We start from the raw sequence: 26,794 nt of genomic DNA on the forward strand, positions 1-26,794 counted from the left end.
AACGAACCAAACCATAACTTTATAACCACTAAATCTGGCACCACTCGAGAACTATCACAATCCGAAAATAAAAAAAAAGGGGGGGGGAGGTCGTGTCGTTACAAACTAACCCTTCACTCGGCCGCGCCATAGCTCAAGAGGTTAGCCGCTGGCTTCCCACCGCGGCGGCTCGGGTTCGATCCCGGGTCTGATCAAGTGAGATTTGTGGTGGACAAAGTGGCGCTGGGGCAGGTTTTCTCCGAGTACTTCGGTTTCCCCTGCCAATCTTCATTCCACCAATTGCTCCACAATCACCCTCACCTATCAGCTGGGGCTGGTACAATAGACCAGAAGTGGCCGCAGTACAAGTGACTTAGTCCCACCCCACTAGCAATAAAAAAAAAAACCTTCACTTCGGGTTTGAATGTAAGGCGTCTACCTAGTCTCGAGAGTGAGAACTTCTTTAAATTGCTCAGAGCGCCCTTGCCCAACTCAGGAATTTGCGTCTGTCTGCTGTAACTGTCCAGGGATCAGATGATACTGCATGGTGGTGAAGATAGGCAGCCCTGCACTACACACATTTCACTGTATTGAGTGCCCCTTGTAGAGCTAACGCCCTTCACTCTCACTCGGGAGGTGTTCCGTTCCTATCACGGCCTGTATATCCGCTATTCAGATTTCCCGGGGTTTTCCTCAATCCCTCCAGGCAAATGCCGGGGTATTGCCTCGCTTAGGCCACAGCTACACCGTATCAAATCATTTCCAAATGATCATTTAATTATCATGGAACCTTTGCTCGCTGCTTAGTTCGGCTACAGAAATCGTCATTAAGCAACCCCACCACAAATAAATACAATTTCATTATGGGTAATGTCTTTAACTGGCTTCTGAGCGCACCATCCTCTGGGATGTGACTACTTACCGACGTTTCGGAGGTCTCTGGTGTCTTCACCTTGAGGGTCGAAGAACATCAGGCCGACAAACAGATAGAACCCGGAAAACTGGGTGAGCTCAGTTCGTGGCCTTTTGGGGAATCTGCCTGCGGGGTGTTTGCAGAATCTCCAGAGGTCTTTTCTGGTTCTGTCATTGGTGCTTCTAAGTTTAGAACAGATGTAACATTTTCTGAACTGATTCGCTTTGTAAGAGCAACGCAAAGTGTTCCGGGCACTGCGCATTTTGAAATCAAGTCAGCAATCCTCTGTCAGGGAAGTTCAATTTGAGCTCCTTTGATATCTACGTCACTGATTCCAGGAATTTCTAATTAACGCAGAAATGAGAGACAAAGTTCGAGAAATTAAATTTTATTTTCTTGAGATATACTTTCTACAGGCCAATCCAGTGAAGGCCAACCTCTGTTTAGGTAAATAAGAGGCACTTCTCTGTAACTTTTGTGCTCTTGTATTGCATTACTATCCCTGTTCGCGTCCGCTGTGACAGGAAAGAGGAAACAAGGTAACAAGGTAGGCTGCATTCAAACTAAAATAAAACGTAAAAGAAAAGTTGAAAATGCACAAAAATTTTAATACAAAAACCTGAAGGAAAAGAGTCCATTGGACGACGTAGGAATAGATGAGGACTGGGCTTATGTCCCTCCGGAAAAGGACCCAATGACGGGAACCGATGGAAACGGTGATGGGCCTTCAGGAGTTCAATAAGTAGTTAAGCGACTATCAGCTTCTGAAAGATGTACTGCATTCGTAACGAGCCCTGACTCTGATTAATGAAATCATGGATTCTTCCCAGTTGACGAACTTGAGGAGGGGGGGCGTAGAGACCAATTTAGTGAGTCTTAGATGTGGCGAGAGTTGAGTGGACAAATAAAATAAATACGTTTCAGTTATGTCGGTTTGACAGGTTAGTTCACGAAAGACGTTTCGGTATCACAGACTACATAGCGTGGAATGGTATAAAGTGTTTGGAATAAAGCAGTAATGGGCTAATAGATGTTGTGTTGGAATATGAGTGGACTTTCCGACAAAACCGCAAAACCCCGCATTCAGGGTAAACTGTGTCGCGGGTGAGATTCAAACCCACGGTCACTGGAATGCGACTCCACAGTGTTTCCACCACACCGGCCTGCTCGATGTGGAGTGACGCAGAACTGATTAACCCATCAGGTCAAAACTTCTTCTGCTTTCTTGTTTCTCCACTTTCTCTTGTGCTTTTCATCCTCCAGCATTTCCTCACTTATGTCGTACTCTTACTCCTTGGCCTGTAGTCCGCAAGCGAACAATACCGACCTAGCGACCGCCGCTGGTTGGCGAAGTTAGTACCAACTTTTGCGGATAGAGGGTGTCACGTGGTTAGCCCAACGGATCCCCACGGCCGTTAATCTCTGTTTCCTTTATGTTTCTCTCATGTGTCCTCTCATTTCCTTCCATATCCTGACATTCAGTTGCTTCCTTCTTTCCTTTCTACTATTTGTCTATTCATAATCTACATTCTCGTAATATTCGTCTTCCGCCACCTCCTCTTTCTTCCATTCCTCCTCTTCCTTTTTCTTTTACTTGTTCTTCCTTTGTATCTCCTCTTCCTACGCCATTATTTCCACCTTCTTCTTGTGCCGTGTTCTGGCCCACGTGGTTGTGGGTTAAGAGAAGGGGCCTGACCTGGTTACGCAAAACGTATACACTTCAATACACTCACCTGTATTTTCCCGACCCACAAGATGTATTTATCTCGATTTCTTCAATTCTTTTCTAATTTGGAAGAAGGAAGAATTTCCCTCCGTGGCTTCAGTATATTGCAAGCAGGGCAAGACATACGGTGAGTGGGAAGACAGGGCAATCTCTCTCAGATGTACATGTAGTTTTATCCGTGGCGTCTACTTCTACAGGCGCTGAAGCCGCTTCAGTAGCGCGGCCCTTTGTGATCGGTAATTGGTGCAAGAAGCACGTATCTCCGCTTGTACATCCTTGCGAGGTGACTTGTATCTTGTACAGGATGTGAGGTTGTACTGCTCGTACTGTGACGGGCTTTGGTTGATATGGTAATGAACCTTCAGCATCCATAAAATAATTTCTTCAATATTTTGTTGTCTTGTGTTATGACGTCCTGTGCTTGGGTAGATGTTTACTGATGTCTTGAAGGGACGCAGTGACTCCATCTTCATGGTATAATTAGCTTGAACCCTGAAGGCTAAGGAAGGTAGCAAGTTCCACCGGAACTTTGGTAACCGCCTAGCAGACTGAATAGTATCGTAACACGGAGAGCAACAGTCAGATTCTCCAGGTCTCATGTTGATGACAGCTGGTTTTATATCATGTCCGTCGAGGGTATTAGAAATATTGTATCTTTGTAAAGCATCACGACCACAAATTGGCATTTGTAATGTTCACCACTTAACAGAGAAGCTCGTCATCATCTTAAGAAGTCCCATGGATTAATTCCCTCCCACCCCTACCGCTGTTACGCTCCCCACTCCAGCGCACCTCCCTATATTCCCCTCCATTCTGTTAACAGGATTGTTGTGCTGATAGCCCTCACTGGCTTGCCACTTGCTTCTGCTGGCTTATAATTTTCGACTTTGAAGATGGAGGCGAGATGTTCTCCCGAAACATCTGGTTATTTCGAACTACGTGGCGTTACAACCCAGAAGTCAGTACCCTTCATATACACCGCCGTGTGAACCTCATAACCAACTTCTTAGTGCAGCTGGCAACAGCAAATTTTGCCGAAAGCCTTTCATTATCTATGAGATAGGAGTATGAGCATAAAGCGCGGTGTTTTCATGCCTCCAGTCCGTGCATAATTACTCTGCATTATGAACCCGAAGCGGTGAGTTGAGGCCGGGCTGCAGTATGCGTGTGCATTATTTTAATCCCTCATAATCCTGTCGCATGTAACGCAGACAGTAAAAATATCAGGATTACAGGATCTTGCACGTGAAGTGAATATCTGAAAGAGGCTTATAGTGTTTTCTGCTTAAAATAATTCGAAAAGAATGAATATTAAAGGCGTGAATATAGACGAAATAACACGCCCTGTTTGACTTAGAGGTACAGATAAAGTTATCCCAGTGCTTAACTAATTAAGCACTACGCCATGAAGGCGTATGGGAGAGTGGGTGTACAGATCCATATTTTCTTGACCTCGGTACTAGCTGGAGGTGAGTGGTCAGCTTCACTCCCCGGCCGCTTTATCCCTAGGGAAAGAGCCCCCGGTACCCATTGGATAGGCGGTTGGGTTGACTCCAGAGCGAGTCTGGACGACGTGGAGAAGATAGAATTTTACCCTAGCGGGACTCGAATTCCAACCACTCGGTCGCCCAGCCCGCAGCCAGGCGCTATCCCGGCTCTGTTTGACTTATACACAATTATAATATATTATATTTATAGTATTAATGCTTCTGTTTGCCGGGCTCAGTGAAATGGCACTTGAATCGTGAAGGGGTCACAACAGGTCTGAGCGATAGAAGTTAAAACCACAATGGAAATAAACTGGGATGCTGAATTAGAGAGGGGATGGAAGTGATGGGGTGAAGTGATGGGGTGAACGTGGCTTTACTCCCCCGTCTCTTCTTTCGCTCTGTCTCTTTAAACCTTCTCTTGTACCCGTATTGATCCTCTTTGCTTTTTTCATTGTATCCGAGCGTCTTCAGCTTGCAGCTTCTCCTGCCTTCAAATGAATTATGAACGCCTCCATGACGAGATCCGCAACACCGGTAATTAGATTGCCGGTCTCTTGCGAACACGTGTTTGTTTAGACAGCAGAGTCAAGTGGCCCCCGCAGAGTACAACGACGGGAGTGCTAGTGCTCAGAGACTGGCAAACAGGTGGTCACTGGTTCATTGATCGCCTTGCAGACATGGATGTATATATGTATGTACTTCTTTACTTAGGGACACGCAGTGGCGTAGTTGATTGAGGCACTATTCTACAAGCCAAAAGGTCGCGGGTTCGATTCCCGATGAAGTCATTGTCTTTTCCAATTGACCTAAGACTTCCAGCCGCACTATGGCCTGTGGTCGACTAAGCCTCTAACAGAAATGAGTAGCAGGAATACTCTTGGGGGTAAAGGGCGGCAGGCGCGTAAGGCTGACCTTACCGCCATCTATGAGCTGATTGTCTGGAATATGTGGGACCCTCAACGTCTCACAATCCTATGGGCCTTCACGGCCTGTTACAAGGATAGCTTTCCTTTTTACTTCACTTACTATCTATATCCTTAAAATTTCCACTTGTTTTCTCGTTTTTTTTTTGTCTTTTAGGGCTACTTTTGCTTCATTGATCCTGATAACCCCAAATTAATCCGGATTAGCGAGTACTTACCGTGAGTACACACATCCGTACGTAAGTCCGTAAAAGCACGCATGAGCATACGTGCGCGGAGGTCTACACGCGTAAGTGCCTATCTACATACATTCATACACGCATAACCAATTTGTGAATTGTGGCCGGTAGCACTGCACTTCAAGCTTTCGCCATATTGCAGTTGCTTCACGCAGTGGTACGCGGATTTGCCTCTCATTTACGCGGTAATACATCGTAAGTCTCTGTAGTCCTGCATATGGATTTGAGCATGATTACCTGCAGACGCACACGTCCCAACTGGTTCTGTGTAGCACTAAGGATACTGTGTCCTGTGACGTGACGCCGTGCAGCCCGGTAGGTGTAGGCAACCAACAAGGATTAAGCATCCACTCTGCTTGTTACGTGCTTATTGTTATTGCTTGGTTTCGAACCTGAAGATGGAAGTTGGATTTTCTCCGGATCGTTGATGAACTTCTACCAGAAGGCTGCTTTCTTCATAGGCACCGCCGTGAAAACCTGAAACCTCACAACTTCTACCAGATTTACGGTGTCACATCCCAGAAAATTTTGCTCTTGAAAGGAGGCATAAATTCTCTTATATGATCGTGAAATTATGTGAGCTGTAACAACTTAGATTTTGTGGGCTGCGTCTGCGAGAAAGCGAAATTAATTCGAGACATTTCGGGGTAATTCCATAATTAGGAATAATTCGCATGTTTCTGTAGTGCAGGCAAAGCATGTGTGAATTGATGAAATTTGATTTCGATTTCATGTGAAGTCGCTTTATTTCTGCTTTCTGACATAAATAAAGCCGTGTAAAATTGCCTGCCCGTTCTAACGCAGTAAAATAGAATTTCAAATTGAAATTCCCAGAAAACTCTGGGCAGGTAGCACAACGAACCAGTGTTCTGAATGAAATGGGAAAATAGTTCATTTCTCCAGTAGCTTTCAATGTACATCTCCAACACCAGATTTCACAGGAATTTCTTGTAGATTCTAAAGCGGAGCCAACGAATGGACCAACAGACGGACAGACATTTACTTTCTCATTACGAGTTTAGTTCATGCACTGGTAGCAAGGGAAGTGTGCGCCTAGTGCGAAGAACTGAGACAAACCATTCGTACAAAAACATGAAACATTCAGCGAAAGAATTCTTAAAATATCGTAGCGTGTAGACTCGTTACTACGTAACAACCACGAAACAAATATGTTCCCACGGCAACGAGTGCAGTTGAGAACCAGAGAGAAACGAGGTGAGTGCGGAAGCTGAAGAATCTCCACTGTTAGAAGCCGTTGCCAGCAAACGACTAGTGGAGACTGTAACAGACTGAGAACACTAGTCTGTATGCGATAGTGATTTGTAAAGTGTAGTAACGAGTCGTATAAATGGTCAGTAAATCGAATCAGCAATCTACAGTCACTCTGTCACGTGACACTCCAATTAACTTTGGAACCATGATACGTATGTAATGGCCGTCAATTTCATATGTCGCTTCTTACTACATGTTTCGGCAACATAGTGCCATCTCCAGGTTCGTTATTCACGCTAAGCTATTACATTGTTTGCCATCTTGTGTCTTTCATAAAATTATTTAGAAAGTACATTATTCGTCAACTATAATAAAATTTGTATATACTAAAACTTGTTAACGCTCGCAGTCAAAAAGGAAGGACACATCATAGACACAGTACACACAGAAACGACTCCCATAGTGGACGAACCATACTATACGCGAGTTTGAATTAAGACATATAGATGAATAATCTTAACAAGTTTTAGTACATACAAATTTTATTACAGTTGACGAATAATGTACTTTCTAAATAATTTTATGAAAGACACAAGATGGCAAACAATGTAATAGCTTAGCGTAAATAACGAACCTGAAGATGGCACTATGTTGCCGAAACATGTAGTAAGAAGCGACATATGAAATTGAGTGCACTACAAGACGGCCATTACATACGTATCATAGATGAAAATCAGTGCAACAGGACGCTAAAATACGACATTAACTTTGGAACGGTAACAACATTTTTAATCATTTTTAAACGCGTCTGATGTTATTGTTCCTTTTTGTGTCTGTTACTTTACGATCCTGTCAGCCGTTAGACCGTGCATCGTCGAATGAATGGATGACAGGTAAATAATGATTTGGAAGGAAACATCTGTAGCCTAATGGAGGTACTACCCTGCAATAGCATCGAGATATTGAGAAAAACCTCGATAAACCTCAGTAAAATAGCCTAGTTTCGAACCGAATATCTCCCGAATGCGTCCCAAGAGCTACTTCAAGTCTTTCGGTATTATTATTATTATTATTATTATTATTATTATTATTATTAAAAGTAAAAAGTAAAGTTTTCCCTGTGCTAACCGATTTAAGCACTACTTCATTAAGGCGTATGGAGGAGTGGATGTATAGATCCATATTTTCTTGACCTCAGCACTGACTGGAGGTGAATGGTCAGCTTCACGCCCCGGCCGCTTTACCCTCGGGGAAAGAATCCACGGTACCCATTGGATAGGAGGTTTGGCGGACCCCAGAGCAGGTCTGGACAATTTGGAGAAGACAAAATTCTTGATCCTACCGGGACTCGAACTCAGACTCCTCAGTCGTCCAGCCTGTCGCCAGTCGCTCTACCGACTACGCTACCCCCTTTCCTATTATTATTATTAGCCTTGTTTTTTTTACTTTGCATGTGTTTGTTTCTTTCTTTCACGCGTGCTCACTTTGTGATTGGCCCTTGGGCTGTTGAGTTAGCATGCAAATCAATGAGAATTGAAATGAATTGTTAGATGTGGAATGTATTCCCTCTGAATCCTATATGCATTTTCTTGAAGACCTCTAACTTGTGAAGTAAGACATAAGCATCCCGGTGAAGTCTGCGTTAGGGGATGTTTGTTCCCCAAAGAAGTGTACAGGGATGTCCACCCTCCCTGTAAGACTGGCAACTATGACCCAAAATGCAGAAACTCTGATGTTAACTGAGAGTAGGAGCCCTCAGGCATCATCGCGTCGCCAAGAAATAACGTCATTGCATAGGCAACGAGTCCGTGGGGAACAGATGCTGCGCGTGGCTGTCAGAATGCAGCCCAGAACTGTTCATAACAAATGTAATGCTTTTTCTGCATTTGTCCTTAGATTTTCCGTTCTTCTTTGTATAGCGTCGAATATTGGTAAGATGATGAAAGAAATGGGAAGGACTCGGCAGGTAACAGTGTAGCCTAATTTAGGGCACTATCTAGGAATTTTCCTGGAGGAACTCGGAAAAACAGCGAAAAGCTTGAGGATATCCGGTGTCATGGCCGATATTTTAGATTATTTTTCTGTTAGTTAAATATCTGGGGTTGTCGCAACTGTTTGGGAGCGGACAGGCATGCAGTGTTATTTGAAATGGAAGGAGATATCTCTGGGGAAATGACAGCCAGGTGAGTGGTTGGTACCTGATCTCGGACACACGTGGGCAATGGAGCATCGCTGGGAACGTCAGCACATAGGAAAATGTGACAGGACTTTGTGTTGTGTCAATCAATAGCTCGCGATCACAGGAAGCACAGCTCACGGCTATGGGCCCAATTAACCGTACAGACGGGCGACTGGTGTGTGCCAACGTTGTAGCGAACTGGTGCCGCAGTTCTCGCGTTCTTCATTTTCATCATGTTAAAATAATAATGATAGTAACTCAATTATGATTCATTTACGTGCAAACTTAACAGCTCAGAGGCCAATTACAAAGTTAGCACGAGAAAGAAGACGGAAATAACAACAAAGCACACAAAATACGAAACGAGGCAGTTTATATAATAATTCAATTCCATTCAATTCTTTATTATTTATGTGCCAAGTCAACAGCCGCAAGGCCAATTACAGACTTAGCACAGTGTAGATGAAAGTAATTACGTGTACATTATAGACAAACACATTATAAGTCAAAATTTCTTGGCAATTTCTTGGGAAAACACAATAATGAAGAAAAGTAAAGAAACAAGCAAATAAATGATAATAATAACAATAATAATAATAATTTCATTATCATAAAACTAAGTGTTATTAACAAGTGAAAAAGAAACATAAATAATAATAATAATAATAACAACACATATATACAAGTGCTTGCAAACAGCGAGTGGCCGACAACAGGCGACCAAAATAATAATAATAATGTCACGTGTTGGCCCTCTCAGACTCAGCTTCCCATTGGTCGGCACGTGTTTGCCTTGCTTTGCGGTACGTACATGTGGGTTTTACTAGACCAGCAAACTGCTGTGGTGTTGGTACTGCTTGTAGGCGCATTGTACCCTGTTCATTGTAACAATAGGATAAAACTGAGTAATAGCCTTAATACATCATGTTACAATTCCTTGTTTATGTGTTTTGGTATTGCATAGCTTGCTATCTTCTTCATGCTGGTCTCGTACCTTGCTTATTCTTCGACCCTTAACATGGAGGCGACATGTTGATCCGAAACGTCGGTTTGACTTCCAGTTATCTACACGGCCTTATATCCCAGGGGATATCCATAATTTTAAGTGCTTTGCGGATTTGCTGCTCCGCCGCATTGAAAGTTAAATTGCATAGTGAGGAGGTGCGGAACACACACTCAGCGCCACATTTAATTAGAATGATCAAACAGGTCACTAGGAGGGATTATACATTGCAGGGAGGATAATAGTAAAATGGAACTTAGAGAGATAAAGGATGGGGTGGTATGAACTGGATTAATCTGGCTCAGGTAGGGACCAGTGGAAGGCTCTTGTGAACACGGTAATAAATCCGGGGGCATCATAAAATGTTTGAAAGTTCTTGAGTAGCTGAGCGACTGGCAGTTTCTCAAGAAGGACTCAGTTCCCTGGAGTTAGTTGTGTTTTCGCGGAGCAGCGTTTCTATGTATATCTGTCGCAGTGAAAACGCAAGGTAACAGTAAAGGCACAGCTTGCAGAAAAAAAATGCATCAAAATATTGAAATGTGAGTTGGCGCCACTTGTCAGTGCAGGGACTACATTGAAAACTGTGCCCACCGTAACATAGTACAGAGAATTCCCAACGGCGTCTTTTGGAGCTTATTAAGCTTACTTGCTGTCTGTTTATAAAATTGCAATATCGATTTATTATTAGCACGAACAGACATGACCACACAAGTAGTCAGTTCTTTACTTTGTAAAGTTCAAATGGATACATAACACGCGCGTAATTACGGATGTTGAGTGGTAAGCAGCACGTCCTGCAGAGTGGGCAAGTGACGTTCACACATCTCTCTGATAGATGGCAGGAGCTGTCTAAATGCATGGTGGGGCTTTCTCGAACCATTGACGGATCAATGCTTTAATGCTTCATCTCTCCACTAGATGTCTCGCGGGTCGAATTCCAAATTCACTCTTCTATGTACGTTCGCTAATCAGAATATGATCTCGCGATTCCTTCAGAGAGTTATTCTGCAATCGAACTATACATTTGCACACAGATCTGACGGACGATAAGGAATGTTCTTCTATCCGTGAAACTGATTTATGTGCTGAAATTGTTAATATGGGCTATACCTTGTAGGTAACACTGAAACTTCTCAAGGTTATATCTAGTAACTGACCATATAAGTTTGTCAAAATAAATAAATTTTTATTGATACGGGAAAAGGAAGAGATATCGATACCTGCAAAGATTTATTGAGGAAGGGCTTCGATTCTCCGCAAGGGTTAAGAAAAGAGATTTTCTTTTCTCCGCAGTCTCCATATCGGCTGTGGTGTTCACGCAGCCTCCTATCCAAGGGGTACCTGGGGTTCTTTCCTTGGGGGTAAAGCGGCCGGGTCTTGAAGGTGACCACCCATCTCCATCTAGTGCAGAGGTTAAGAATGGTAGAGTTATACCTCCACTCCCCTATACGTCTCAGTGACTTGATATTGAATTAATTAAACACGTGGGTAATTTTACTGTTACTTTAGTCACACATGAAGTTCATGCTTCTGGAACTCTCTCTGAATAAGAGGTAAACATCAATACAAAATATACGTACTATAATTAATAGAATAGGCACTGGTTTACAGGATATGACGTAAGAAGCGCTGAAGCTGATTAACAGCGCCGAACTGCTAATGAATTAATAAACAGTCAGTTACGATGTAAAGGAACACGACATACGTGAACTCAGTCAGAATGAGTCAAGCACTAGTCCTAGAGCGACGGAAGTGACGTTAGATTCCCGGTCCTCTCGTGGCTTTGCAGGCTCTATCCCTGTGTGTTCTCAGCTGGGCTCCTCTATCGCAGCTTCGCAGTTCAGGGCTATCGTTACGCCTGAACGATTCGTTCTGTGGGACAATTCTTCGTCAGCTGATGTTGCTATCCAGTGAACCAATCGGATTGTTACTCGAATGACGCCACGTCAATAAAAATATTCCACAAAATAATACAAATTCAGCCGTCAACGCAACAAATGTTATTCATTTGGGTTACAATACATGTTTTGACGCTTAAAGGGTCATCTTCAGGTGTTTCCAGTTACACATTATTAATTACTGAATTGCAATGTAAAATCCCTATATCCCTATTAGTGCAGCCCAAATTAATTGATTAGTTGTACTTACGCAACAGGATGCAAGCAATAAAATATAAACAATATTCCAACCACTTTTTTACAAAGAGATCAGTCTGTTATGTTGCCTGGGTTCGAACCCGTTTCTTTCCCGCTTCTTCATGCTGCAAAACCGGAGTACACGTTTCGATTCTGCTCTCACTTGCCTTTTTCAAGATCTGGGAACTGGATACTAGCTGGACGGCTGGGGCTCAAATGTATGAGGTGAACCTGGGAGCTCAGTCACTATAGTTACCGGCTGGCGGCGTATTTAATTTTCCTTCATAAATATAATTTCAAATATTTTCTCTTTCTGATGTACACATGTTTGCCTGTGGTTCTGTATGGGTGTGAAACTTGGCCTCTGACATTAAGGGAGGCACACAGACTGAGGGTGTTAGGGAACAGAGTGTTGAGGAGAATATTTGGACCTAAGAGAGATGAAGTGACAGGAGGTTGGAGAAAACTGCATAATGAGGAGCTTCATAACTTGTACTCTTCTCCAAGTATAATTAGAATGATCAAGTCAATGAGGGTGTGAAGGGCAAGGCATGTAGCATGAATGGGCGAGAAGAGGAATGCATATAGGATATTCCTGGAAAAGCCAGAAGGAAAGACACCACTAGGAAGACCATGAGGTAGAGGGTTGCACAATATTAAAATGTATCTTAGAGAGATAGGTCGGGGCAGATTGGACTGGACTGATCTGGCTCAGGATGGGGACCAATGCATGGGCTGTTATGAACACGGTAATGAACTTTCGGGTTCCATAAAATACATGGAAGTTCTTGAGTAGCTGAGCAACTGACGGCTTCTCAAGAAGGACTCAGCTCTATGAGTGAGTGAGTGAATATATGTATCGAGTTACGCAGGAGACGCGCGCATACGCAACGTCCGTTAGTCTTGTTCGACATGAAACTAAATTCGAATGGGTGGACAGATTTCAGCTAAACGTGTACAGACAGACGGAGAGAGACGCTCCGCAGGGACATGAGCCCGATTAACAGCGCGCGAAATCGCGTCCAATATGTCATGTCGACGCCCGCCCTCTGATTTCATAGCTGTGAACACGTACACACGTATGGTAGCTACATATTGTGTGACATGTAAACCCATTGCCAAGTACAGCTGTGTAAACAGGCGACAGGGAACAGCTCTGTGGACACGTTGCTTCCCCGGCAAAGAGAAAACATACAATAACGGAAGAAATGTTTTCTGTGCTGTCCGTTCCGAGGCTATATAAAGAGGATCAGCTGTCATTATGAGACACTCCTGAGACGGCAGTTAGAAGAGTAGGAGGTTGATGTGAGATGGCCGTCAGCCTGCGAAGAGAGGGAGCAGAGGATTTTCCAGAGGATTTTTGCAGTTATCAAAAGTGAGAAGCTTGTAGCTGAGGCAGGGGACAGTTTCGGGGACCCAGAGGAAGAGGAACGTCCGCCGTTGAAAGTCTCTACCAAGCAACGGCTAGTGAAGACTGAGAAGTCTTTGTCTGTGCTGTAGTCAATGTGATCTTTGGAATGTGACTCAGTGAGTTATATATAGTTGCAAGTGCAAATTTCCAATAAAACCGATTCAAAATCCAAACCCCGTCTATAGTCAATCACGTGATGGTACGTAAGATTTGAGGCTTTCACGGCGGTGACTATGAAGAAAGCTGTCTTTTGGGATTTGGCACCGTGTATATGTGGTGTTAACCGACGTTCCTCCGAAACGTCGGTTAACACCACATATATACGGTGCCAAATCCCAAAAGACTGCTTTCCTCACGTGATGGTATGTTATGCGCTGGGGGGGGGGTTGAATAGTTTTATAAATAAACATATTGGCCGGAAGGTAAATTAGTCACGTATTTTATTCCCAGTTGTCCCTGAGTCTATATTTTCTTTCGGGTCATGACTAACAAAGTTTACAGTTTCTCCTAGCTCACTTTGCAGTCTTTGCCACTATCGGAAGAGAAAGATTGATTTTACCAAAGATATTTCAAAGGAACTGAATTTGTGACACAATGTTTTCGTAGCCATATTTCAATGTTTATGTATCCATTAAATATGCAAGCAGCTTGCAAGTGTGCAGCCTGAATCTACTATTTTCTTTGTTTTCAGGTAAGTGACGACACTGTCTGCATGATGTGGGCTCTGTACCGGCTGTTGGTAAGTGAAGATAATTTGTTTCGTTTCAATTGTTAGATCAGAGAAGCAGTTACATGTTTCTGTTGTCCTGGAGTGTGATTCCCTTGGGTTTACCCAGATGTCACTGAGCTCGTTACGTGTAATTGTGCTACTGCAGCCCGCGAAACACAGTAAGAACACAGCAAGAGATAAGAGCTCTGAATCCATATTTCATGTGAAGCAGCCTACCTGAGTGTTTTTGCTTCTGAAATCCAGTTTATATTTCCCTGTGTTTATTGAACTACTTATCCATTTTCCTACAATTTAATGTAGAAATCTGAAACGAAGTCGAATCCCCCGGAAAATAAATTCTTTTTATTTTAGTGGACTTGGGCACACGTTTTATCTGAGGCTGAGTAGGGCTGTAGCGCCCGCATGGCAACAACATAATGAGGTTTAGGAACCGTCGTGAAGAAGGGTGAGCATCATGTAGCATTAAGAACAGTTCTCACCAGTGACTCTCGTCGTGATGATAATAAATGAGAGAGAAATACGAGGTTTGAGCTTCTGGCGGAGATGAATCTTAACATTACGTACGGTTCTCACAGTAAACAGCGACTGTTTCCCTACACAGCAGTAACCGGTTGGGCTCTGTCGCGGAGACGTAATGTTTCCTGTGAGGTACGGACTGAATTCGCATATATACTGCATTCTGCCCACAGAGGGTATCTGTGTGTTCCGTATGGCTCTCACAATAAACAGCGACTGTTTCCCTGCACAGCATTAACCGGTTGGGCTCTGTCGCGGAGACGTAATGTTTCCTGTGAGGTAAGGACTGAATTCTCATATACACTGCATTCTGCCCACAGAGTGTATCTGTGTGTTCCGTGTGGTTCTCACAGTAAAGAGCGACTGTTTCCCTACACAGCATTAACCGGTTGGGCTCTGTAGTGGAGACCTAGTGTTTCCTGTGAGGTACGGACTGAATTCGCATATATACTGCATTCTGCCCACAGAGTGTATCTGTGTGTTCCGTATGGTTCTCACAATAAACAGCGACTGTTTCCCTAAACAGCATTAACCGGTTGGGCTCTGTCGCGGAGACGTAATGTTTCCTGTGAGGTAAGGACTGAATTCTCATATACACTGCATTCTGCCCACAGAGTGTATCTGTGTGTTCCGTGTGGTTCTCACAGTAAAGAGCGACTGTTTCCCTACACAGCATTAACCGGTTGGGCTCTGTAGTGGAGACCTAGTGTTTCCTGTGAGGTACGGACTGAATTCGCATATATACTGCATTCTGCCCACAGAGTGTATCTGTGTGTTCCGCATGGTTCTCACAGTAAACAGCGACTGTTTCCCCAAACAGCATTAACCGGTTGGGCTTTGTAGCGGAGATGTAGTGTGTTTCCTGTGAGGTATGGACTGGATTTAATATTATTTAGAACAATTTTCCGAGACGAACTGATTGGCGGTAAACCTCCAATGGTAAAGTAACACTGACTCTGACTCACTCTTCAAAGGGTTTTGAGGGAGGAGTGAGATTGAAGCACGTTTTTCAATGTGCCTGTATTTCCTTGGTTTTCGTGCAAAAGGTTTCCCTCTGGTGTTGAAGCGAGGATCTGTGCGGGGCACCGGGGAGAATGAAAGAGAGGGGGGTAAACCTCTGGTAATGACTTGTGATGCTCAGCGACCGCTTGGATTGGATCCGCTTCCGCGAAAACAACGTTCAGATTGAATAGAAGCCGAAGTTTGAACAACGTTCAGATGAAAATCAGGTTAAAGTGTGCCCGCGAGGAGCGACCCATCCTGCAGTCTGTTGATGTAAGACGCGGAGCTTATAGCTTCGGAAATAATAACCAAGTTACTTAACGAGAAGATTCAACCTTTGTACCCTTCACCTAACGTATCCTTGTGATTTTAACGACACTGTTAATAGCTCAGGTTACTTAGTGTCGAATATTAGGTAGTTCAATGAATTTTAAATGATGTGCAAGGAAGCGCCTTGGCAAAATTTGAGATATCCCGAAATTTGTCTGGATGGACTGAGGAAAATCATGAGACCGTGTCAGAGTAACTTATCTCCAATATCTTATTTTCTATACCTGATGTATAGGAAATACAAGGAAGCGGCCCATATGGCATGCTCGGCGAACCCAATTAGCCAACCCAGTTTGGACTTTTCTCCCATTTGGATCCCCATTATCAGCAATGAAGTCACCAATTCACATAGAAGATCTGTATGACGTAATATATGCTTTTATTTATTTCTATTAAGTTCTAAATTAGATAGACGTTATTTACTCCACTGTTGACACTAGTTAGACACTATTAGTTTTTGTTACTAGTTCTTCTTTCTATTCCATGCCGTGGGGTCATGGACTTGGTTATGAGTTTGGTTTCGTGGCATAAATTTGTACAGATCTATCATTCTTGGTTCCACGCTTGTACGTGTTTGCAACAATTTGTAACTATTTTTCTTATTAGCTCTCATGGACTTTGCCTGGTCTCAGGTATTTATAACCTTAGTGCTTTATGACATTGGTTTGTCCAGTGATTGAGGCTAGCTCTTTTTAAGGGACCCAACAGAATAGGTGTTTCCCTCACCTAAGGACGGAAACAGATCCATTTTCCGAAATGTCGTGTTTTTCTTAGTTATCTTAAAAACCAGGAAGATGGATAAAGTCCGAAAACCCAATATCTTTGTGCGTTATGCACCACAGTCAGAATCCTATAGTAACTACTTGCATTTGTCCATCTCGCGGTATTCAAGCTACTAGAGAACTCAACCGCATTTAATCTTTTGCATTGGTTTTCATGGACACGGCTTGTCGGCTGGGTTTGTTGCACAAAACTTTCGCCTCCTTTCTATCTTAGTTTCAGGTATTTATCACATTTTTTGTTGCGCATTTTTCTCTTACCTCCCATTGACAAAACGTCAGAGTTATGTATATATATCTGTAGTTATACTGACTTGGGTTTCCCAGTGATTGAGGTTAGCTCTTTCTAACTGACCCAACAGAGTAGGTATCTCCCATTCACCCGAGGACGGAAACAGATTCCGAAACGTCGTGTTCTCTAGTTCTTAGGACACCGGACGATGGACAAAGTCCAAGAACTCCGTAATCCTGAGTGTTATGCGCCATCGTCAGAACCCTTTAGAATATCTCATACGCATGTATGATAATATCAGCTGTCTGTGTATTGCGCCTGTTTTTCGCTGGGAGCCTTGGACTGATAGTTAAATCCTCAGCCTTAGAACTCTGACTAATGTTGTCGCTTTGTTTTGCGTGGTCGTTCTGAACAGGGTGCGCCCTGCATGTGGATACTTCCGCTGAAATCTGAGTTGCATACCGTGTCTAAGGTGGTTTGCCGTTATCAGATAGTGACGAAAACCATTACATCATCATTACAGAGCTTCTGTATTCTATTTTCCACCCGGAGCGAGGACCATATTTGCCATGTACTGGAGGTCTCGTTGAAAATGAGAACTTTTGTTCCGTAAGGACGGAGCCTCGGAGAGATATGACTGGATTACAGGAGGCTGCAGTTACCGACCGACTTCATCCCAGAACGAAGTTGCTGCTACTCGTACTTGGCTTACGGCCAACACTTCTGCAGCAAGCACTGGCCGTGGAGAGAACTCCTTTTCGGTCTATTTTATGGTTGAACCGTAAAACCTGTGAATGTGCAACCCACACACGTACTCGTATGTTATCTGTGTTGGCCTGCATTTACGGGATGAGTTAGATGTGCATGGTGTATGTACATATGTATACATTGTGACATGTAGACCCATTGCCAAGTAACAGCTTTGTAAACATGCAATAGTACAACAGTTGTTACTAGGTAACAGCTGTCTGGACACGTTATTTCCCCGGCAACGAGAGAACACGCAATGATGGAAGAGACGTTTTCTGTGTGGTCCGTGCCGGGGCTATATCAGGAGGAGTAGTAGTTCAGTTGAGTCAGTTGAGAATTACAGTTATGAGATGTGAGAAGCTGGTATCCGAGGCTAGGGAGAGTTCAGGAACCCAGAGGAAGAGCAACGTCCGCCCTTGAAGCCGCTACAAAGCAACGGCTAATGAAGATTGAGAAGACTTTATGTGTGCTGTAGTTACAATGATCTTTGGAGTGTCGAACTCAGTGAGACTGTTATTTGTAGCTACGAGTTCTAAAGTGTTCAATAAATCCGATTTCCAATCCAATCCCCGTCTATAATCACTCAGTCACGTGATAATATATATAGGTGTTTATACAGTGACATTTCGGCAGTCCGAACCAATTAAAGCACTGGTGTGTTCGGAATATCGAATCGTTCGGATTACTGGATTGGAAATAAAAAGTTAGATCTTTTGGTAAAATTATTTATGCAAAAAATTTAAAGGTACAGTTTATATATAAACAAGGACCTGAACCCACGGACGTTCGACTACAGGCCGGGCAGTAACGGGATCACATCTCTCACCACCTTGAGAGGCGGGTCCATTAACATGTGAAGTCCTGTTTCATATGAATTCATTTCTACTTCAAGAGAGTAAAATTGTCAGATTAAGTTGAAGGTCTCCGTTCTGGTACTATGTATTATAAGTCAGTTAGATTTAGGGTCTGTCCGTATTACCGAGGTTCAACTGTACACCATTTAACGACACTGTCACTAACACAAAGTGTACACCGTCAAGCGATTTGATGATAACAAAGAATGACATTGTAAAAGAAACATGACAAGCGGATAGCGTTTAATTTAAGAATTTACCTCCAGGTACTGAGGAAGACCACGGAATATCTGACTCAGGATAGAATGATAGACGTTGCCCTTACGGAGATTCTAACCCCGCACCTCTCAAATACAATTCAAACCCTTTATGATTTATGGTTTTAGCTTACTCTTAAAATATACTTTTAAAAATAAACTTAGAACTAAATATATAAATCGACGAGTTATTTAGCTGAAGGACTCATAAGAACTTCATCAATAATTTTAGAACCAACTTTAAGACAAATTACGTCAATAAATTTATTAATACTAAATAATAACATTTCTAATATAATAAGTTTAAACTTTTTAATTTTTAATTTTAGACAAAAACAGCGCATTACTAGGATTTTGCGTATAGTACTAGTGCACATTCTCCAAAAGGTGTATTCTCTATAATAATAATAATAATAATAATAATAATAATAATAGACTGTAAATTGTGGATCCATATTAAGACAACTCAATTCAAGAACTTCGTTTTTTCTTGTAACTCGCCTGATGATGAGCTAGAAGAACTGGAAATACGTAGCGTACATCTTCGCATAATAATAAACGGCTGTGATTCAGCAGTTCCTTCAGCTTGAAGATGCTTTTATGTTGCGTTGACGGCCCAGTTTACACGCGTACAAGTTACGCTCACTCACGTTGCTACGGAGCGAACAGAGAGCAGAGATGACGTTAAACCGACATAGACTATCTATCGTTATTCCTTAAACGCAGCTCTGTATGACACAGAGAAACATTTCAAAGGAAAGCCATGCCATGTTGTGGAAGTGCCGCGGGTTGCCGGGATAAGCAAGGCGCAGTTGTCTTGACGTCACCCTCACTGTTTCTGCCTCTCGATGAGACGGAATTTGAGAGGATTCTCAGGAATGTATGTAGGGCAGATCTTGTACCGGAAGTCGTCATAGTGATATTCTGCACGGTACTTCCGGAATATCTGCAAACGGAAGAGGAAGTTGAGTTAGCTGCCTCGCGCTACGCGAAACAGAAGCGGGCAAAAGAAAAAACAAATGGCGTAAGCTGTGAGTTATTTCAGATACAAGTACAAACACATTAACACCGATTTTACATATTTAATTAACTTTGGTGTTCATTTAATGTTGATAAAATTCTATTAATTCTGATATATACTTAATAGTGTTTTTAGAAACCCAGTCCATTTACATATGCCACATAGTATTTATTTAAACTGCAAATGGATTTTTCCCGGTGGTAGTGCTACTGCAATAAGACACAACACACAAATACACACACCACACTCAAACAAAACACAGCACACAAAACGACACAAACAACGAAGGACATACTAGCACACAGTAAATACAATGAAAATCCAATTACAAAACTATATCAGTGCTCACCCCTACATAATTTTCCCTTGTTCTTCAACAAGTATTCACCAGTCCTAAAACATTTCAGATAAAAATTATAAATGTTAGTGAGGTCTGTATCCATGTTTAATGTTATGTGTTGATTTCCTTGCTCGAGGAAAGTGACTTTTAGCGTATGATTAGCCTGGAACAAACTACATGTAAAGGGGCGGCTGTACTTGACTCTCTAAATGAAACGTGACCGTCAACTCTATCGATAGGAACTGGCCAGTTTGGGGAATGTAACTGCGAGACGGATAAACACAGGCCAGTGCACGTACGATCTCCCAGTTACCTGCTCAGTTTGTTCAACTTCCCGTTCCTTTATGGAAGTATAACCATCACGGTGCATAAATGCATCCATATTGTGACAAATAGACACATTACTGTGTAAACAGTATAAAAGCCGTTGCTAGGGAACAGCTCTCTCCCCACCAACGAGAGAAAACGTAATAATTGGTGCGGTGTTTTCTGTTCGGTTCTTCCCCGGTCTATGTAAGGAGTACTAGTACAAGGATGACAATGCTGGCGAGGACCACCAGCAGTTACAAACCACAGATCTGTCCTTTCCTCATAGAGGGAGCCCACATCAACAAACTCGCGTTTGTCTGACAGTAACAAAAATGTAGTCTCGGGTCCCAGAGTGGGGCTTGGCACCTACAGACCGTCGTCATAACATAATTTTGGCTTCGAATTGTTGTTGAGTCAGTTGTGAGAATTGAGAAACAGGTAGCTGAGACCGGGAACACGGAGTAAGGGAGAACGTCCGCCGTTAGAAGCCGCTACCAAGCAACGGCTAGTGAAGACTGAGAAGACTTTATATGTTCTGTAGTTACAGTGATCTTTGGAGCGTTTAACTCAGTGAGACTGCCGTAGTTATTTGTAGTTACGTTCTGTAAGTGTTCAGTAAATCCGGTTGCCAGTGCAAACCCCGTCTATAGTCACTCGAACACGTGACACATCCATGCACACTTTTGTACATGAGTCGTGGTCGCCTCGCCGTGACGACGTTGACGCTGTAGGAAACTGAAGTACGTTACGCACCTTGGCGAGAAGGATGTTCAGTTCGGCCTCAGCGAACCGCCTCCCGATGCACGTTCGGCGCCCGTACCCGAAAGGAAGCGACACGAACGGGTGGATTTTCTTTCCGGCCGTCAGAGGACATTGATCGGACTTGAGCCAACGTTCGGGCAGGAACTTGTCAGGTGAGGGGAAGTTCTCTTCGATGTTGCTCACCACAAGATGCGGGAATATGACGTGCGTCTGCGGATGAAGAGGGACAGAGGCACATGTTAATATTCGTTTCGTGTCTCTTGAAATTATCGCTGACATTCCCGAGTGTAACGGTGCGAATTCTACACTATCTGGTCCCTGAACTTTTTCGGGAATACGTCGCGTAGAATGTTGAAGGTTTTTCCAACGTTTGAGCAAGCCCTGCAAGTGATCTACATTAACTGCATTAACTCTGAAGATGTGAACTTAAAGGTTTGCCAAGGCCGCGCCATACCTCAAGCGGCTTTTTTTAAATCCGCTTAGTGGGGGGTGGAGTCCAACTGGGTCCACTCGGTACGGCGGCCACTGATTGGCCTATTGTAGCCTGTCCCGGGTGATTATGATGATGAAGAATTTGGTGGAATGAAGATTGGCAGGGGAAACCGAAGTACTCGGAGAAAACCCTACCCAGCGCCACCTTGTCCACCACAAATCCCACTTGACCAGACCAGGGCCGCCGCGGTGGGAAGCCAGCGACTAACCGCTTGAGCTCCACCGTGGCGGCCTGGGTTCGATCCCGGTTCTGGTCAAGTGGGGTTTGTTGTGGACAAAGTGGCGCTGGGGCGGGTTTTCTCCGAGTATTTCGGTTTCCCCTGCCAATCTTCATTCTACCAAATTCTCCATCATCATAATCACCCTCGGCAGTGTACAATAGGCCAATCAGTGGCCGCCGTGCCGATTAGACCCAGTTGGACTCCACCCGCCACTAAGCGGATTAAAAAAAGAGGGTTTGCCAGAACGTTGGAAAAACTTTGATATTCGATGCGGCCGTATCTCGAAAGCGTAAGCTACACTTGCTATATACTCCTGCACCCAAATAGCTTACTTTCAAGCCATTTGTATAAATGTTAAGATCTCCACGCATGTGGCTCCCCATGGAGAAGTCGACTTGTACTCTGATACTTCTCTGATGCTAGGCCTCATACGTGTAGAGTTCTTAATACTCTAAGCTTTTGCCTTACCTCTCGCAGATGGTTCGTGCTGTGCTTGGTTTATATATCCAATCTTGTGTTGGTGCAGGTGTCCGGAGACAGGGACTAGCTATTTCGATTGAGGTTTTACTTGAAGACGAAGACAGAATCCAGTCTCCGAAACATTGTGTGTTTTAGACAAAAACAGGACAATGGGTTAAGTCCAGAAACATAATAGTTATAGAACAGTAAGATGTCACTAAGCTACAAGCTAGAAGGTTGCGGGTTCGAGTCCCGATGAAGTCATTGGATTTTTCAATTTACCTAACTCTTCCAGCCGCAATATTGCCTTGGGGTTCACTCAGCCTCTAACAGGAATGAGTGCCTGCAATATTCCTGGAGGGTAAAAGGCGGCTAACAATCTTACGTCCATCTGTTGGGCAGTTGTTTAGAAAATGTGGGAGCCTCGACGTCGCACAACCCTCTGGGCCTCCACGGCCTGTTACACGTATAGCTTCACCCTTACCTTACAGTAAGACACTATCTAAATGAATCTTACGCCTTTCGGAATCCTGTAGTCTCCAATTACAGTGTCTGACTGCAGACTTCTGCCGTTGCCGATTATCACAGGGTACATTCTGAAACAGAACAAGAACTGAGTCAATCATTGTCTCTGGGATTGGTCCGGAATGTTTACGAGTATATGTAGGCACGTACAAGTTTGTATGGGAACTACTGTTAACGATATTGCATTATACTATAGATCAAGGGATAGATGGAAGAATGTCACTAAAATTGATCTTATGAAAGTGGGTAACGATTATTTGAAGTTGCAAAATAACAAAATCCATTGAAATGTCATGGTATGAAGTTTCTTCAGGTTTCTGTCTGTCTCGATATATTCAGAATGTTACAGGGTTGAACCAGCTGCTGCATGCTTACCTGAGTGTTTCCTTTATGCAAGCCTTGAGATATGTTAGTTTATCCAAACACTTCACATCGACAGGTGCTGCTGGAGTTGGTAGCACTCTTTCGAGCTCTCTGTACAGTTTTTCCTGCTTCTCTGGGTTCCTTGCTAGCTGATAGAGGCACGAGCTGACTGATACTGACGTCTGCAATTACACGTGTGTGTTGGTAACAATTCTCAAGAGCCTCGATTAGCCTCGGTAATCCGGATTAGGTGTGGGAGGAAAGAGGTCATTTTGGATTAAACGATAATCCGGATTAATGAAGCAAAAGTTAAAGGCCAAAAGAAAGAAAACAAATAAATGGAAAATGAAAATAAATGAAAAAAAAATATCACCGCAGCAATTTTTTCCTCTGCCAGAAGCTGAAATCCAGGGCCTCCTTCATCCAGCTAAAGCCAATCTCAGATATTTGCTTGCGCGGGTTCAGTCTCTCCAGCTGCCCTCAGCACAGTCTGAAAGTCCTCTCGCTCCCAAACCCCATGCGTCTTTTTAAAGTATGTACTCAACTGTGAAGAGAACTTTTCATTTCCACATTTCGAGCCGGATTATCCGACATCTGAATCAAATGTAACCGGATTAGCGGAGGTTTCCTAATATATATATATATATATATATATATATACAACATTTTCTGCGCATGAATTTTCTCACGATCACTACGCATTTGCGGATGACCGAAGTAAAGAATTATTAAGCGTTAAGGCGTTGCATGGTCGTGGGTTGTGCGGTAGGTCACGAAAGAACTTCCACGGATCTTTTCAGTGTATCTGTGAACATGTGAAGTGTAGACAGTTTGAAATTTGCTGCTTGTTCGCGTTATTCGTGGGAGATAGCTTAAACATCTGCCTCCTCGACATTCCACACGATAACATGGAGGACTGGAAAAAGATGGAAGTTGACAGTACGAAAGCTTTTGTAGCAAAGATCGAGCCTTTAGAGTGAGGCTCAGAAGTTAGGGCTTATTTTGACGAGTTATGAAAACATTTTTATAGAGGCACTGGTGTAGGAACTTGAGACCTTACGGTTCCGAACCCATAATGATAACCACTACACCGTGCAGTTGGGTGCCACAAGTGCTTGGCGTGGCTGTACATCTGCAGACAGGACGACACTCCTATCGGCCTTGTGAAGCAGATGGCATGCGAAACAGATGTGCCACTGCGGCTGCTCGCGTTCCATTACAGATCCACCCCTAATGTAAGTAGGGATAAGGAAGGAGGCGGATCGTGCGTTGGTTTTGCATGCAGTTAAGGGCGGAGTCAGACAAATTGCATTGCAGTTCTGCCCACAACGCTATGAAGATAACCTCTGGATATGACCTCTCACTTTCAGGCAATGAAACGCTAACCGTGTCACGATACGCGCAGTGCACTAACTTGCCGACGTTTCGTCTCATACTGTTCTGCTGTAAGGTGGTCTCTCATGTAATGATACCGCACAGTCTCCGGAGAAGCCTGCTGCCTCCATCTTCAAGAAAATATTTATATTCACAGTAAGATCCTGCCTTCATTTTCAGGGAGAATATCACATAAGATGAAGACGGAGGCAGCAGGTTACTTCTAAAAGTGGTGACTGTCTACTGCATTATGCGGTGGCATAGCCCTCAAGAACTTACTTCTGAATCAGGGCATCAGAGTCTGGTATTCACCTGAAGACGGTCACACAGGACAGAGCACGTGGTGTGTGGCAAGTGTACTCACCGTGTCTACCCCCACCAGCAGCAGGTCAAGCGCGAGCACAGCCGCCATCTTGGGGTTGGAAGTCTTGCGAATTATCTTCTGGACAATGGACATGTCGTCTTCAGACCTCTCGCTCTCTTCCGGGATTGAGCGGTCCATCGCCTCCGCAATCTGTTTCATGCACAGCCTGGGGCAGGGACAAGGAAGGCCATTTTCATTATTTGTTCTTACTGGACTGCTTCGGGTCAGAGTTGCTCTGTGCACTCCCATTTTTGTTCTTTCCAGAAGGTGGAACCAGTTCGTATTGTAAAAGTAAAGCTATCCCCGTAACAGGCCGTGGAGGCCCATAGGGCTGTGAGACGTCGAGGCTCCCACATTTTCTAGACAATCGGCTCACAGATGGCCGTGATGTCAGTCTTCCGCGCCGGCCACCCCTTTACCCCCGGGTAGATTCCTAGTATTCATTTCTGTTAGAGGCTAAGTCGACCCCAGGGACATAGTGCGGCTGGAAGGATTAGGTCAACTGAAAATGACCTCATCTGGGAACCTAACCCGCGACCTTCCGGCCTGTAGCATACTGCCTCAACTAACTACCGTACCACGTGCCCCCAAATATGCATGCAGAAATTTAACATGTATGTAATTACGAACATTGTGTAAGAGTTTATGGCTGTAGTGCTTGTAGCATATTTCCTTCTCGCCGTGCGAGTTATTTAAGAGAAGCAGTGTGGCGGCAGGGGGCGGGGGGGGCGGTATACACGTTCTTGTTCCTCGCAACGCAGTAACGTTCCAGTTACCCGTTATTTATGTTCCATAATGTTTATCGCAATACATTAGATGTTCATATACAAGATGAATGCAGTCTGCTATGTGTACTTAGCGAGAAATGTAAGGTGAGCGATTACTGAGCGCTCCTGAAGAGAACAAGACGAAACATTAGTTCTTTAGCTGAGTTTAGGATCATATCACGTATGCACGCAATATTTCTAATACACATTGATACTGTGGATAATATTAATACAAATGTTTGTGACGAATGTCATGTTATTAACACAATAAGTTTAATTCTTATACCTGAAGACGGAAGCAGACCTATCTTGCGAAACATTTTACTTTAACCAAAAGTCGAGACGATTGAAAATTTCCAATATATGAGTCAGCGAAAGAGGCAAACGGATGAAACCTAAACTGTTGGGCCTATTGGATAGGGCTTGGTGAATTTTTTTTATCTGATGACGTGCTTCCTTATCTAAGAAGGGTGATGCCCAAATTGCCTGGTGCACAGTACGTGTCAGTTCAAGTGGATGGTAACTTCACTTACTCTCTGAAGGCGTCCAAGGCTGCGATGTATTTTTTCCACGTGGGAGTACTCCAGACTCTCCAGAACGGCGTCCTCAGTTCGACCTCAGCCACGTTCTCGAAGAATGTGTGAATGGACTTGATGATACGATGCGTTTCGGAGTCGCTTGCGATGTCGTTCCCAAGACAACCTAACCTCGAATCGAGGGCCACTCGCCCGATTGCTGTAGACACAAGGGACGTTTCGGTAGCGACATATATATTTTATTACATGTGTTATAAGCTAATTTTAGAAAGCGCATAAAATGAACGCATAATTGGAAGGTTGTGCTTGCCCGTTAGCATGTTTGATGTCCAATGTTGCTGACCGGATTTCGATGAAATTTAGTATTACAATTCCCTCACGAATAGTCATGGAGCAAATTTAATTTTAAAGATCATTCACTTCTGAGATAAGATGCCATATTCACAGACGTGTCGGAGAAAATTCTTTCCTCCGTCTTCAGGATCGAAAATATGCTAAGCAAGAAATGAGGAAGAATCAAGCGACAACCTTGCTTCCCCTCCGAAACGTCGGTTAACATCTACGGATACAAGGCCTCATGTGCCAGGTCTCAAATCCAATA

The 26,794-nt window shown here is 43.6% G+C and overlaps 2 protein-coding genes across 4 annotated transcripts in view; one reads left to right on the forward strand and one right to left on the reverse strand.

The window, feature by feature from the left end:
• The window catches only part of LOC111874619 (GTPase-activating Rap/Ran-GAP domain-like protein 3), a 252,542-nt gene that overhangs the window by 19,049 nt on the left and 206,699 nt on the right, over nucleotides 1-26,794 (forward strand). The gene's annotated exons all lie outside the window — the stretch shown is intronic.
• Nucleotides 19,004-26,794, reverse strand: part of LOC111874620 (probable cytochrome P450 49a1) — a 27,593-nt gene continuing 19,802 nt past the window's right edge. For all 3 annotated transcript variants that reach the window (XM_033755532.1, XM_033755533.1, XM_033755534.1), the window contains 6 exons: nucleotides 26,191-26,392; nucleotides 24,891-25,056; nucleotides 23,165-23,334; nucleotides 22,782-22,860; nucleotides 21,084-21,302; nucleotides 19,004-19,606 (listed from right to left, as the gene is read on the reverse strand). In XM_033755532.1, the coding sequence (XP_033611423.1) occupies nucleotides 19,490-19,606; nucleotides 21,084-21,302; nucleotides 22,782-22,860; nucleotides 23,165-23,334; nucleotides 24,891-25,056; nucleotides 26,191-26,392 (953 nt within the window). In that variant the 3' untranslated portion in view covers nucleotides 19,004-19,489. The remainder of the gene's footprint in view (nucleotides 19,607-21,083; nucleotides 21,303-22,781; nucleotides 22,861-23,164; nucleotides 23,335-24,890; nucleotides 25,057-26,190; nucleotides 26,393-26,794) is intronic.

The sequence above is a fragment of the Cryptotermes secundus genome, unplaced genomic scaffold, assembly GCF_002891405.2.
Source record: "Cryptotermes secundus unplaced genomic scaffold, Csec_1.0 scaffold1817, whole genome shotgun sequence".
In the NCBI taxonomy this organism is placed as follows: domain Eukaryota; kingdom Metazoa; phylum Arthropoda; class Insecta; order Blattodea; family Kalotermitidae; genus Cryptotermes; species Cryptotermes secundus.